At 37.6% G+C, this 13,484-nt stretch overlaps 1 protein-coding gene across 4 annotated transcripts in view; it reads left to right on the forward strand.

Moving 5' to 3' along the window:
• CTNNB1 (catenin beta 1) overlaps window positions 1-13,484 on the forward strand; it is a 42,094-nt gene that overhangs the window by 16,642 nt on the left and 11,968 nt on the right. For 3 of the 4 annotated variants that reach the window (XM_060308634.2, XM_030846189.3, XM_030846190.3), the window contains exons 2-5: window positions 11,850-11,910; window positions 12,351-12,578; window positions 12,786-13,039; window positions 13,171-13,409. In XM_060308634.2, the coding sequence (XP_060164617.1) occupies window positions 11,898-11,910; window positions 12,351-12,578; window positions 12,786-13,039; window positions 13,171-13,409 (734 nt within the window). In that variant the 5' untranslated portion in view covers window positions 11,850-11,897. Of the gene's footprint in view, window positions 1-11,849; window positions 11,911-12,016; window positions 12,148-12,350; window positions 12,579-12,785; window positions 13,040-13,170; window positions 13,410-13,484 lie in introns of all 4 variants that reach the window. The other variant, XM_060308636.2, reaches the window with a different exon arrangement.

Genomic DNA, 13,484 nt, shown 5'->3' on the forward strand with positions numbered 1-13,484 from the left:
GCCATGTTCTAGTTTGGCATATACCTGATCTTAATGGCCTGATATGTTTTTCCCAAACAAATGGACTTGATGTGGCTTTCATATGTCATTTGGTCCAGTTTCATTTTTTTCACACAGCCTGCTTTTGAAGATACTCCTGGGAAAAAGGTGAGTGACTTCTCTTAGTAACCTAGTAGCCCACTTAAAAACCCTTTCTGTTGTTGATCTTCACATTTAGGTTTAATGTACTTAATTAAAATGTAAACTCACTTGCCTTTCGTTTGTACTTAGTGAAAGTAATAAATAGATGAAGGGTTGGCCAACTGCTGCCTACCACCTGTTTTTGTATGGCCTGAGAACTAAGAATGATTTTTATACTTTTTAATGGCTGATAAAAATCAAAAGACAGATAATATCTCATGACACGTGAAATTTACAAAATTCAAATTTGCACTTTCCATGAATAAAGTTTTTTTTTGTTTGTTTGTTTTTTGCGGTACGTGGGCCTCTGGCTGTTGTGGCCTCTCCCATTGCGGAGCACAGGCTCTGGACGCGCAGGCTCAGTGGCCATGGCTTACGGTCCCAGCCGCTCGGCGGCATGTGGGATCTTCCCGGACCGGGGCACGAACCCGCGCCCCCTGCATCGGCAGGCGGACTCTCAATCACTGTGCCACCAGGGAAGCCCCATGAATAAAGTTTTATTGGAACCTAGCCATGCTCATTAGTGTGCATATTGTCTGTGGTTGCTCTCTCACTACAATAGCAGAGTTGAATAGTTGCTACAGAGAGCTTAAGGCCTGCAAAACCCTGTAATATTTACTGTCTGGCCTTTAACAGGAAACGTTTGCTGACTTCTGTTCTAGATGATATACGTTGTTCACAAATGAATCTTTCGTGTTCGTAAAGGCATTTAAGAAGTCTCAGGTATATATAATTGTTGGCTTTCTAAGCCTCTATATTACATTTTAGTTGTTCTGCCTACTTTTAGAATATTTTTCTTGTTTTTAGCACATTCAGTCCATCAAGTATTTAAGAGCTTAATGTGTGCTAAGCACTTTGGAAGCAGTGAGGAGCTAAAGGTACAGCCCCAAGGCTTCTCAGTTCACATATTGAGCTTGCTTTTTCTTTTTTTTTTTTTTAAAGATCAGTGTGCTGGTATGGTGGGGAAGGGGAACTCTTATAACAAGTGGAGAAGAGGAAGGTTATTGTTATGGGATAAAAAGCAATGCATTTAAATTGCTTCTGGAAGTCTTTGATTCCCTTCCATTAATTCTGCCTGTAGCCTGAATTTAGAGAGTAACATCTAGAAACTTCCTTGAAGTAAAATCTTCCATTTCTTTGGCATAATGTACTCATGTTTGAAAATCCTGCATTTTCTTGTCAGCATTTTTGCTAGGCACAGAGTCAAAATATGGAGTATGTACTGATTCAAATCTTAGAAATATTTTTAAATTTTTTTTTTTGCTGTGGTTACTGTTTAAAGAATGTAGTTCTTTAGTATTACTTATGATACTTTTATCTAAAAGTTGCTAATCCTTCTCTTGCACTTAACTGCAACAGTGATTGTTAAATACTAATAGTGTGTAACTTTGGGGTGGGGATGGGATAAATGATTTGATTGAAAGGGCATGTGACTGAGCTAAACAGACCTGGATATGAGTTTTAACAGAGCAGTTTAATAGCTCTACTCATATTAACTGCTGCTAGTCATTTTTTTAATCTGATGATTTGGGGGAATGTTATCTACTTTATGAGGTTGCTTGGGAAGATTCCATTACTTTGTGATGCAGTTGATTTTTAGAATATCGCCGCTTTAGTAGAATAAGAACTGAATGAAAAATCTGTTAGATTAAATTACTAAAAATAGAAATTTATTGATATAATAAAATGACATTTGCCTAAATATTTTAAAAACCTACAGTAAGTTTGATTTCTTTGCTTTTAGAAAACATTGGTTATTTTTCCTAAGAATGTCTCTTTTTTAAGCAATTTCTTTGTGCCTTGAGGTGCTAATGGTTGGCTGAGTAGTTTCCACATTTCTTTTGCAGAAAGTCCATTTTATAGGCCACTTAGCTTTTATGTTTAGAAACATTTACTTAATGCTGTATATCACTGGCTAACATAGAGTGGGCTAAATGATAGATATTTTCTTGGGCAAATATCATTTCTAATACCGATGTATTATTTCTATACATTTTCTTTGCAAATGCATGCAAAAATGTCTATTAAAAAGTATGCAATGCCTTGCATATTAGATATATGTTGAATTTTTTCTATGTATTCTTTTTAACTTTTAACGGCTTCATAGTAATTCTCTAACCCTCTCAACGTGGATGATTTACAGTAGTCTCCTAACTCTTGTCCCTGCTTTGCTTTTGACCCTCGTGGTCTTTATTTTCCATATAGACACTAGAGTGAACTTTAAAAATCCTAAATCACAGGTGTTAGTTATTCCAGTGGCTTCCCAGTATGTACCCTTATCCATCTGCTCCCTACCTCTTTTCATGGTTCCCTGATTTCTAGTTATACTGGTGACCTTTCAGTACTGTTTCCCTACAGGTCTTTCCTTCCTTTGCATTGGTTTTCTGCATGGAGTGTTCTGCCCCATCTTCACTTGGCTAGCTCCTCCTCCTGTGCTCCTGTCGCTTCCATCCTCATCACTCACTCTTACATAGTGTAGCCCTCCTCCCCAACTAAGTCACTCTATTCTTACCTTGTTTATTTTCTTCACGGCAGTTCTCACTCTTCAAATTATCTTGTTTTTATTGCTTAACTCTCTAATAGTAGAATGCAGGCTTTCCTAGACGTATGACCTTGACTCTCTCTTATTCACTGTTCCTGCAATGCTAGTAACGTAAAAGATACTTAAATATTTGTTGAAGAGATGAATATACATTCCATTCAATGGACACATTATTTTTTATTCACTCCCTTGTTGATGAGCATTTGGGTAATTTCCAGCTTTTTCTCTGAATGCGTCACTGTGCAGCCCCTTGGCATGCTTCTGTCTGTGAATATTCTGCAGAGTACATTTCTATTATAAAATTGGAATTTTTATGTGAAAGTGTTTACACTTATATTTAATGGATAGTGTCAACTTACCATCCAAAAAGTTTCTGCTAGTTTAACTATATCCATCTCAGCAGTCGGTATTATCTTTTCAGTCTTACCAGTCTGATAAGCAGAAATAAATGAGTTTAAACCTTTTGCATATGTTTATTGCTTACTTTCTATTTTTCCTTCAGTGATGGTTCCTGCCCTTTCTCTGCTGTACTTATTGTTTTCTCCTCAGTTCTTTGTGTACTATGGATATTAGCCTTTAATCATATTTCGCTTCTGGTGTCCAATATGTCATTTAAAAAATTACTTTATACATGGTGGTTTTTTGCTTGGGATTTTAAGTTTTTATGCACACACACAAATTATCCTATCTTTTTGATTTCAGAGTTCCAAGTCATGCTTACGTTGGGCTTCTTACCATGGTTTTATTTCCATATATACCACCCTTGTGTAGACCATATTTTATCCCATTGGTATTTTTTTTTAACCTGTAAATATTTGGCATATGTAGGTTTAATTTTAATACAGTAAGAATGAAAAAATGGTGTTTTATAAGGAAAAGTCCCTTTCTCCTAATACTATTAATCAAGGAATCCAGCTGTCTCCCACCAGTTGAAATATCACCGTTTACATTTATTAAATTGCTACATTAAGTCTGGGTGCTTACTGATTACTATAGTCTCTTAACCATTCCTACCCCCTATAATGTAATTGTTAATTGCTTTGGCTGTTGTTTTATAATGAATTTTAGTATCTGATAGAATTGGTCCCTTATCGTTATTTTAGTCTTTTTTCTATTATCTTCACACTTCCGTTCCAAATGAATTTAAGAATCATTTTCAGGGGCTTTCCTGGTGGCGCAGTGGTTGGGAGTCCGCCTGCCGATGCAGGGGGCGTGGGTTCGTGCCCCGGTCCGGGAAGATCCCACATCCCACATGCCGTGGAGCGGCTGGGCCATGAGCCATGGCCGCTGAGCCTATGCGTCCGGAGCCTGTGCCCTGCAATGGAAGAGGCCACAGCAGTGAGGCCTGCGTAACGCCAAAAAAAAAAAAAAAAAAAAAGAATCATTTTCACTCCTAAAGAAATCTAACTGAGCATTTTCTTGGGAATACATTGAATTTATAAACTAAGAGAAAACTGGCATCTTTATATAGTACAAAAAAATTCTAGTCAAGGATAAGACAGCTCTCCTTTAATTTTGTATGTACCTTTTTTTGTTGTTTTTATTGTTGCAATTATGAGTGAACTCTTTGTGATTATGTTTTTCTGACTGTCCTAAATGTATATAGGAAACTAGTTTTTATAATTTAATAACTTTCATTAAAAATTTGGTTGAACTGTGTTTTCTGTGCAGCTTTATCAGACTGTAAAATCCACTTAAAATGGGTATAAAAGTGTCTCTAGAATGTTAAAAAAGAGTGTCCTCAGTTTAAAAGTATTTAGCCAGTCATCATTTTGTGAACTTTGAGAAACAGAATTTTCAGTTTCAAGATGTAATGGAAACAGATCCTCCCACATAACTACAACCCCTAGCCTTTTAAAATAGACTTGTATGTAGGCTGTTTAGCTTTTGTGACTGCTACCTTTTCAAGGAGATGGACATGCTTATTTTATTCTCATATTCGAGACTTGAGTGTGTAAGGTTTGGCTGATTTAACAAAAGTTTCTATAAAATATTCATGTTGTTTTTGGTAACTCCATTTTAATGAACTTCAAAAGATTAACATACAAAAGTGTTTTAAAATCATATTTGGAGTTTAAATTATTTTATCTGAAATATTGATGTATGGCTGTTTTCTTATTTTTATTTAGCTATTTTTGCTATGCAGAGTGTAGAGATTAATGTAATAAACACTCATGTACTCACCACCCAGATTAACAGATGTAATTTTGCTGTTTTTTTTTTTTTTTTTTTTTTTTGTGGTACGCGGGCCTCTCACTGTTGTGGCCTCTCCCGTTGCGGAGCACAGGCTCCGGATGCACAGGCTCAGTGGCCATGGCTCATGGGCCCAGCCGCCCCGCGGCATGTGGGATCTTCCCGGACCGGGGCACGAACCTGTGTCCCCTGCATCGGCAGGCGGACTCTCAACCACTGCACCACCAGGGAAGCCCTTGCTGTTTGTTTGATTAAACACACACACACACACACACACACACACACACACACACACACACACACACAGAGCTAAAGAGTTGAAGCCATCTTTAATATCCTTTTGCATACTATGCCTTTTGCCCCTGAGTATTAAGAAGCTGGTGTGTATTCTTTGTACTTTTACTACATAAACAATATGAAGTGTTGGGTTTTTTTTCAACTTGCATAAAATTATATTTGGAAATTATAAAAATGTGCCTGTGTCGATAAAGGCTATTCTGTATGTATTTTGAAATAGCTGTATTTTAAAATATCAATCTTACATGCACACCAGTGTTCATAGCAGCACTATTCACAATAGCCAAGACATGGAAGCAGCCTAAGTGTCCATCAGTCCATCAGCAGATGAATGGGTAAAGAAGATGTGGGGGGTGTGTGTGTGTGTGTGTTCGTGTGTGTATATATATATATATATATATACACACACACACACACAGTGTGTGCGTGTGCGTGTGTATGTGTGTGGTGTGTATATATATATATGCATGCAATGGAATATTACTCAACCATAAAAAAGAATGAAATAATGTCATTTGCCACACCATGGATGGACCTAGAGTTTATCATACTAAGTGAAGTAAGTTAGAGAAAGACAGGTATCATATGATATAACTTATATGTGGAATCTAAAAAAATGATACAAATCAACTTATTTACAAAATAGAAACAGACTCACAGAGATAGTTACCAAAGGGGAAAAGGGTTACCAAAGAGGAAAGGGGAGGGGGAGGGATGAGTTAGGAGTATGGTATTAACAGATACATACCACTGTATATAAAACAGATAAAAACAACAAGGGTTTACTGTATAGCACAGGGAGGTTACAATATCTTGTAATAACTTATAATGGAAAAGAATCTGAAGCTGTACACCTGAAATTAACACAATATTTTAAGTCAACTTTAGTTAAAAAAAAAGGAAAATTAAAAGAAAGAAATTAAATTGAAAAAGATCCGTCTTTTTGGTAGCTTATATTAGTATAAGCTGGAGAAAAACAGTTTCTACTTTTTGTAGTAATTTGTTCTTAGAGTGGAAAAAGTGAAAATTTGTCTTAAAACATTTTTTTTTTCCTGACGGATCAGAACTATTTTAGGATTGTGTTTATTGACCAGAGATGCTGTGTGCAGTTACTCATCAGTGAGAGACTAAGGATGCATCATACATGTAAAGTATATTGCCATAATTGAATTATTTTAAATAGTAAAATCATATTCTCAGACACATGTAGTTGGTTTAAATATACTATATCAGCGATTATTCAAGTGACTTCTTATGCATGACATATACATGTACTGCATAAAAATGTTAAAAGGACGACATAAAAATCTGGCAAGACAAACGGCTACAAGTAGGGGAAAAAATTAAGCATTCAGTCTTCTCAGAATTTGGAAAAACTTGTAGGGTGGGGTGGTGGTATATACATTAGATGGGTGGACATAGCTATTAAAAGTTGTCCGAGGGCTTCCCTGGTGGCACAGTGGTTGGGAGTACGCCTGCCAATGCAGGGGACACGGGTTCAAGCCCTGGTCCATGAAGATACCACATCCTGTGGAGCAGCTAAGCCCATGCGCCACAACTACTGAGCCTGCTCTCTAGAGCCCTTAAGCCACAATTACTGAGCCTGTGTGCCACAGCTACTGAAGCCTGCACACCAGAGCCCATGCTCTGCAGCAAGAGAAGCCACCGCAATGAGAAGCCTGCACGCTGCAACGACTAGTAGCCCTCGTTCCTCACAACTAGAGAAAAGCCCACACACAGCAACGAAGACCCAGCGCAGCCAAAAAAGAAAAAAAAAAAATTGTCCAAGATAACAGTTGACGCTTGATAGGCCCTTGATAAGGTGGTCACTAGTACAATGCCTTCTTTGAAAACTGTATCAATTTATGCTCCATCAGTATTTTGGAGCTATGTATCAAAAGCCTTAAAACTTAAACGTTCTTATTCTTTAACCCAGTAATTGAAGCAGTCCTTAGGTGGAAGGGAGGTGGAAGAAATTAAGAGAACTATTTATATGCAAAGATGTTTTTTCAGTGTTGTTTGAATAGCAAACTAAATAGGAAAGACAAACTAAATATTCAAGAATGGGAGGTGTGGTTAAATTATAGTATAGACCTATGATACAGTACAGATAATATTTGGTAAGGGTCTGCAACACAAGGAATTGGCTTTTATATTTTTATATTTAAAAAAAACACCTAACAGTAAATTTTTTTTTTTTTCCCCCCCCGGTACGCGGGCCTCTCACTGTTGTGGCCTCTCCCGTTGCGGAGTACAGGCTCCGGACGCGCAGGCTCAGCGGCCATGGCTCACGGGCCCAGCTGCTCCGCGGCATGTGGGATCCTCCCGGACCAGGGCACGAACCCGTGTCCCCTGCCTCGGCAGGCGGACTCTCAACTACTGCGCCACCAGGGAAGCCCCTCCTAACAGTAAATTTAACAGAATACCAAATACAACAATGTCATTATTATGGGAATGCCAAAGGAAAATACCATTTTATACTAAGCATATATTATTTTATGGATGAGGTAGAAGAGACACTAAAATGAAAGAAGGAAAATGATCAGGAACATCCTAATTTTCCCTAGCCGCAGACAGTTCAGATTTCTCATGGCCATTTTTGTACCTACATATTTAAAGATAATACCAGGAGTATCAATCTAGGTGTTTCAGAGGAGCGCAAGTGTCATTAAATGTTTGTTTTTTATTGCCCAGTTTGGGGAAGACCCCTCCCAGGACATGGACTGACTCTCTCTCTCTCTCTCTCTCTCTCTCTCTCTCTCTCTCTCTCTCTCCCCCCCCCCTCTCTCTCTTTCTCTCTTCTCTCTCTCTCTCTCTCTCTCTCTCTCTCTCTCTCTCTCACACACACACACACACACACACACACACACAGCTGAGGAGTAAAAGCAGAAAGGAAACTGGAGTAAGTTGTGACTTAAAAGTGTTAATGTTGAATAAAAAGTGCTGAGACAGGAAGATTTGAGGAGACTATAAGTTTTTAAATGGCAAGGTATTAGTAGTGACAGTTAATAAAAATGCATATGTATGTGCTTTTAGATTTACAAAATAGACTTTAGTAAGAACTTTTTTTCTGATTCCTGAGAGTATATCAAGTTTTTCGTGCACTTTCTTACTAGATTCTTGGAAAAGTTAATTGTTAGCATGAACAGCCAGTAATCTATTATAAACTGGTTTTATAATCTGTTTTATAGCAAAGTTACTTCTAGTTAGTAGTACTCAAACTTTGAAATCCAAGGTAATTAAGATAATTTTGTGTTGATGGGTGATATCTATATTGTGTCAAGATTTCTCATGTAGATTTTGACTGAAGGCCACTTAAAATACAAAAGGTGAAGTAGAGCCCCCCAACAATCATTTGAAGTTAGCTCTAAGGCTAATCTTTTATAATAATGTTGTGGTATGTAAGAAAATATCGTTACTTTTTATAGCCACGTAATGTACTAATGTATGTAATTTATGTATGTAATTTACTTTAAAATCATTCTGTAGGAAGGCATCAGTATGGCACAATATTAATAATTGTTAAGTATAGGTGATGTGTGCATTATAAAGTTGTGTCCACTTTTCTGCATATTAGAAAAATTTCATAAGAAAAAAGAAAAACCTAGCATGCTTAAGTAGTCTTGTTAGAAAAGCTGAAGGAAAAATTACTCATAGTAATACTTTGAATAAGGTACGGTGTAGGATGAACTTTCTCCTTAGATTGAAATTATATGTAATGGATATATATTTTTCTAAACCTTACAGAGTTTAAGTCAGAAATAGATGAATTTTGAGGTGTTCTTTACAAAATATATAATTGGAAAAGCGTATATGTTAAGCAAAAAGAGAAAAATAAAAGGAAGTGTGCATGTATCCATTACCTCATTAGACTGGATAAGTTAGTGATCCCCCAGCACCCTGTTTCTTTGTCAGAGCACCACTTGGTGGTGATAAAGCTGTCAGGACACACAGCATTCTAAATGTAGTCTATAGTTGTGGTCACTTGCATCTGGGAACATTTAGTACTTCATTTTTTTTTTTTAATCATTATACTCCCTTTATCTTGATTGGTACATAGTGGGCTTTTCCTCATTTTTGTTTCTTATAATTCTTTTTGAAGTTGGAGCTTTGATCCCCTGAGTTGATCCTCTTGTTTCTTCTCTTGTATTCTGTGTGTCTTTCTCCTTTATCCTCTAGGAGTTTTTCTCAATTTCAGTTATCTATTGAACTTTTTATTTATTCTCTCCAATTTTTATGAGGGCAATAAAGTGAAACATTCTGTTTCCCTCCCCACCTTACCCCGATTTTAAAGTTTTGTTTCTCTGGAGTCTGGTTTTCCTTAAGTCTTTGATAAGCCTTAGTTAATTAGGAGCTCTAGGCCCTTAATGTATGGCAGGGGGTAGTAGAGGAGAGCCAGCCCTTGGGCTGAAAGCTCTGCCAAGAGGAAGAATAAGGAAAGCTTTCCTTTGGGGCAAGATTCTGCCGTAGTTCTCTGGATAGGAAATTCAATTTCTTCAGTAAATATTTCTCAAATTTTAGGTAAATTTGGATTTGTCTGCAGATCAGTGTAGGGGTGAGTTGGTATATACTGCTGCTTATGTAGATCCCCATTTTCATTCCTACTTTTTACTTCTTTACTTGCTGATTGACACTTGGCCTCCCTCACTTCAGAGGGTTGCCGTGAAGAGCAAGAATAATTTTTATGTATGTTGCATAAGTTTGAAAGTGCTATAAAAAAATAATAGTACTAAGACGTCCCCAACATGCAAGTAGATATTGTAAGTTTGGAACATGAACTTGCTTTTTTCCATAAAATTATTATAATCTTGGTCAAGTTACTAGGTCAGCCCACATAAGTAGATTTTACCCAGTAATATGGCTAATATGTTTTGTCTTTGTCTCAACAAGGAAAAAAACACTGTATTTTTTTTTTCTTGATGCCAGGTACATCAAAGCACTTGTTAAACAGCTGCACCTGTAGATGTGACTAGTTGGTTTTTGAGTCCTGTGGCATTGGCCAGAGGAGAAGCTCAGTGTAAAACATGTTTTAAGTCCCCTTCCCTGGAAATATATTGGAAGCTGGAGTGGGGAACCCATTTTTCAGAGGGGTGGAGAAATGGTTAAATAGCCATTCTCAAAGATAGGCAGAAGATGCGAAGTAAAATACAGCCATCAGTGGACAGAGAACCTGGGTTTCTTCCATCATAGTATTTCTCAGCATATGGTCTGCAGATCACTTTCTGCATCCTTAGAATGTTCATTAAAAGTGCAGGTTTCTACACACCCCTTCCCATCCTATTGAATCGAAACAGTAAACACATAATCCTACTTAGTACATGATTTTAAAATATAAGTTTCTTGTTGACAGGAATCACCTTTGTTATTTTCTGTCCTTCACTTTGCCTTGTAAGTAAATCGTCAGTTGTTCCTACTGTGGACGATAAAACAATTGTGTCCACAACTCTTGTCAGCTTTAGGTGTCAAGTGATCTTCGTGGTTATAAAAATCTAGTTTTGGAAGAGCAAATCCAGGAATAATCAACACATGCTTCCTTTACATAGAGAAAATAGGACTTCAGAGTACAGTTTCCAACTGCATTGTATTAAACACATTTAAACTTTTTTGGACACTGATAGAAAACACAGTTCACACTTAAATATCTTAGTCCACGTTGGTAATTTACATCTAATTTTTAATTTGTAGTGCAAGAGGAACTTGTTTGGGGCAAACTATGTAATAAAGGAAGTTTTGTTATTAGGAATATCTAGAGACCATGAGCCCTTAAACTGGTCTCATTTGCAAATAGCTCCCTGTGTAATTCAGTGTTTTCCTGAATATTACACAAAAATGCCAAAATGCAGACATAAATTAGATGCTAAGATTTTTAAATATATATGTGAATGATTTTTACATTGAGCAAAGCATTCACTTGTATTTATAATAAATCATTGCTATAAAATTGAACTTAGAAAAGTTTGATTAAAATGGTGCTTTTAATTTGTGTTGCAAACTTTAATTTGAGAAGTAATTTTACTTCTTAGTACAAAATCTGAAATCTACTGTTCTGATCCAGTCACCACACATAAAATACCTTATGAAGTTATTTTAGATGGCATTGTATTATATCAGAAAAGAAAACAGTAACAATTGACCCGTTAAATGAAAATTTGGTGTTTTTTCTAAATTTGGTGTTCTTAAAATCCCACTGGACCTCTATTGTCCAAAGAAGCCCTATGAATTTTTCAGTGAAAGAAATTAAAAAGGGAGAGGAGAGGACTTTTGGAACTCAAGGAGGAGTTGATTTTGAATAGCTTTTTTCCCCTCCCTGGCTTTCATTAGTAGAGTGCTTATGCTTTCTTTGTCATCTTCAGTAATTTTGCTTTTTTGACATCCTGTTTATCTGTAATTTATATTTCTCCTGAAAAGAGGTGCTTGTTAAAGAGAAGTTTTCACTTAGAAGTTTGGCAATGATAGAGCTGTGGTTGAAGTGTTTGGAGGAGACCATGAGGTCCGTGTTTCACTATATCACATGGTAAAAGACGACTTGGGGCTTTTTGTGGATGTAGTCCATGATGTTTGACAGGCCATCCTAGTGACTTACGAGTATTAAAGTCAAACAATTTTAAATCCTAATGACTTTGATTAATTCTTTTAGGGTCTCTGAAGTACACCATACTACGGTTTTGAAAGTCTTGCGTGGACAATGGCTACCCAAGGTTTGTATCATAGTCTTTAGTTACTGAATTGGGGCTCTGCTTCATTGCCATTAACCCAGTCTGGCTCAGATTCCCCTGCTTTCCTCTCTCCCTGCTTACTTGTCAGGCTACCTTTTGCTCCATTTTCTGCTCACTCCTCCTAATGGCTTGGTGAAATAGCAAACAAGCCACCAGCAGGAATCTAGGCTGGATGACTGCTTCTGGAGCCTGGCTGCAGTACCATTCTTCACTGATTCAGTGAGTAACTGTTAGGTGGTCTCCTAAGAGTACAGAGTTTTCATCACTGAGCTGATCCTGGCCATCATTCTCTTATCCTTGGCTGTCTTTCAGACTTGACTTTATTTCTAAAAAGATTTCAGTGAGTCATATCGTAGATTTTTATTTTCTAATTAAGGTAACATTTCCCTGGTAGTAATACTAGTGCTGTTTGATTTTTATAGCTGACTTGATGGAGCTGGACATGGCCATGGAGCCAGACAGAAAAGCAGCTGTTAGTCACTGGCAGCAACAATCTTACCTGGACTCTGGAATCCATTCTGGTGCCACTACCACAGCTCCTTCTCTGAGTGGTAAAGGCAATCCTGAGGAAGAGGATGTGGATACCACCCAAGTCCTGTATGAGTGGGAGCAGGGATTTTCTCAGTCCTTCACTCAAGAACAAGTAGCTGGTAAGAGTATTATTGCCTTACTGAAAGTCAGAATGCAGTTTTGAGAATTAAATAGTTATTCTAATAAAAGTTAGTGTGTAATAGCTTAAATAAAATGGTGTGGTAAAGAGAAGGGAGTGATTGCAATATCACCTTGACTGTTTAGGATAGCAAATACTTGGTGAATGCTGAGCTGTGGATAGTGAGTGTTGAATTTACCTTTTCCAGATATCGATGGACAGTATGCAATGACTCGAGCTCAGAGGGTACGAGCTGCTATGTTCCCTGAGACATTAGATGAGGGCATGCAGATCCCATCTACACAGTTTGATGCCGCTCATCCCACTAATGTCCAGCGTCTGGCTGAACCATCACAGATGCTGAAACATGCAGTTGTAAATTTGATTAACTATCAAGATGATGCAGAACTTGCCACACGTGCAATCCCTGAATTGACAAAACTGCTAAATGATGAAGACCAGGTAAGTAGTGACATGGCTAGCTTTTTAATCTGCTTTGAAGGAAACTCCCAAGGAAGTAGTCTTATAATATCTACCCAGTATCAGTATTTGAAAACTGGAAAATGACGTCTCTTAATTCCTGTACATTATAGGTGGTGGTTAATAAGGCTGCAGTTATGGTCCATCAGCTTTCTAAAAAGGAAGCTTCCAGACACGCCATCATGCGTTCTCCTCAGATGGTGTCTGCTATTGTACGCACCATGCAGAATACAAATGATGTGGAAACGGCTCGCTGTACTGCTGGGACCTTACACAATCTTTCCCATCATCGTGAGGGCTTGCTGGCCATCTTTAAGTCTGGGGGCATTCCTGCCCTGGTGAAGATGCTTGGGTAAGAAAACATGGTCAGAATGCTCCAAGCTCAGAAGGAGAAGAGTGCAGTCACAACATTTCTGATGAGACTTTT

The sequence above is a fragment of the Globicephala melas genome, chromosome 11 (assembly GCF_963455315.2).
Source record: "Globicephala melas chromosome 11, mGloMel1.2, whole genome shotgun sequence".
Taxonomy (NCBI): domain Eukaryota; kingdom Metazoa; phylum Chordata; class Mammalia; order Artiodactyla; family Delphinidae; genus Globicephala; species Globicephala melas.